The following is a 1,333-nucleotide window of genomic DNA, read 5'->3' on the forward strand; positions in this document are numbered from 1 at the left end:
AATATGAAATACCAAACATATCAACATCCTCCCTTAATTCATATTTTGTTTGAATCTAATAAAGGTTAATTTCTCTATCCTTCAATCATACTGTGTCCTATCCCATCTGCATTAATATATGGTTTTGGATTCCATAACATCTGTTAATATTCTGGAGTAACATCCTCCCTGAATTTCATATTTCGGAAATTCTTCATCTTTTCCGTATTGTTGGATTTCATTCCAAAAGGCTGCTATTATATTCCTTTTTTTTTTTTTTTTTTTTTTTTTTTAACCCTAGCTTCAAGTCATTGTGGTATTACCTATTGACTGTTTAATATTGATCTACTACAGACATTATTGTCAATCCTTTTTCACAGATCAAGTTACTCTGATTTAATCTCAATTCCTTTGACAGTTCTTTTCTATTTCAATATGTTATTTCAACCATCAGGTCATAAAAGACCACCGCCATTACTTATAAAAAGAGTATTGTAATCTTCCAAGGATCCTAATATTGTTTCTCATCTTTTATCCGGACTACACTAAATTAATCTCTTAGGCTTCCTATACTTCTTGTATTTCTTGTACCTCTTGTACTTCTTGTACTTCTTGTACCTCTTGTACCTCTTGTACCTCTTGTACCTCTTGTACCTCTTGTACCTCTTGTACCTCTTGTACCTCTTGTACCTCTTGTTCTGCTGTTACTAAAATTCTTATACACGTCCTGTATTTCTTATATCTCATCTTCAGATTAAATATACAGGGTATATTGTGCATATATTTGTTGAATTACGATTCTATGGTCTAGTTCACGTCCATGACCATTTCATGTTTTAAATTTCAAGTCTTCATTCATTCTTTGAAATTTGAATTTATACTTAATAGGCAATTTTAATTCTCGCTTGTTAATCTCACAATTTTAGTCGAGTTCCGCATCCATTAGTTCTTTAATGTTTCTATTGTCGATGATATAACCAATCACATTGTATATCCCATCGCACACTTATCCCTAATATCATCCTCCCTTAAGCTAAAGAAACCTTGAGAATGAAGCTTACCAGAAAACTATAATTAGGGTAGAAACATCGTTCTAATAATCACCCGCAGAGAAAATAGTAGGATTGCCAATATATTTATCATTGCAAGTAGGAAAAGCGAAAAAGCAATATAATACATCATGATGTCCATAATTGCCTACCTGCAGCTTTATAAATGGGTTGCTCGCCAAACACGACGAGAGTCATTTATATTCTGGTGCCAAATATACATCAAATACGTGCCAAACATGCACCAAACCTGTGCCAAATATGCACCAAACAGGCACCAAATATATGCCAAACATGTGCTAAAT

The 1,333-nt window shown here is 33.1% G+C and overlaps 1 protein-coding gene across 1 annotated transcript; it reads right to left on the reverse strand. All coding sequences in view use genetic code 12, as the record gives it.

The window, feature by feature from the left end:
• Window positions 1-529: 529 nt before the first annotated feature.
• RJT21DRAFT_3513 (uncharacterized protein) lies at window positions 530-812 on the reverse strand (the record flags this gene model as incomplete). Its single annotated transcript, XM_064884255.1, has 2 exons — window positions 530-680; window positions 796-812. 2 exons carry the CDS (start codon window positions 810-812, stop codon window positions 530-532), a joined length of 168 nt encoding a protein of 55 aa, XP_064735964.1.
• Window positions 813-1,333: the final 521 nt, after the last annotated feature.

Source organism: Scheffersomyces amazonensis, assembly GCF_036850825.1.
Source record: "Scheffersomyces amazonensis strain UFMG-HMD-26.3 chromosome Unknown RJT21scaffold_8, whole genome shotgun sequence".
Lineage (NCBI taxonomy): Eukaryota > Fungi > Ascomycota > Pichiomycetes > Serinales > Debaryomycetaceae > Scheffersomyces > Scheffersomyces amazonensis.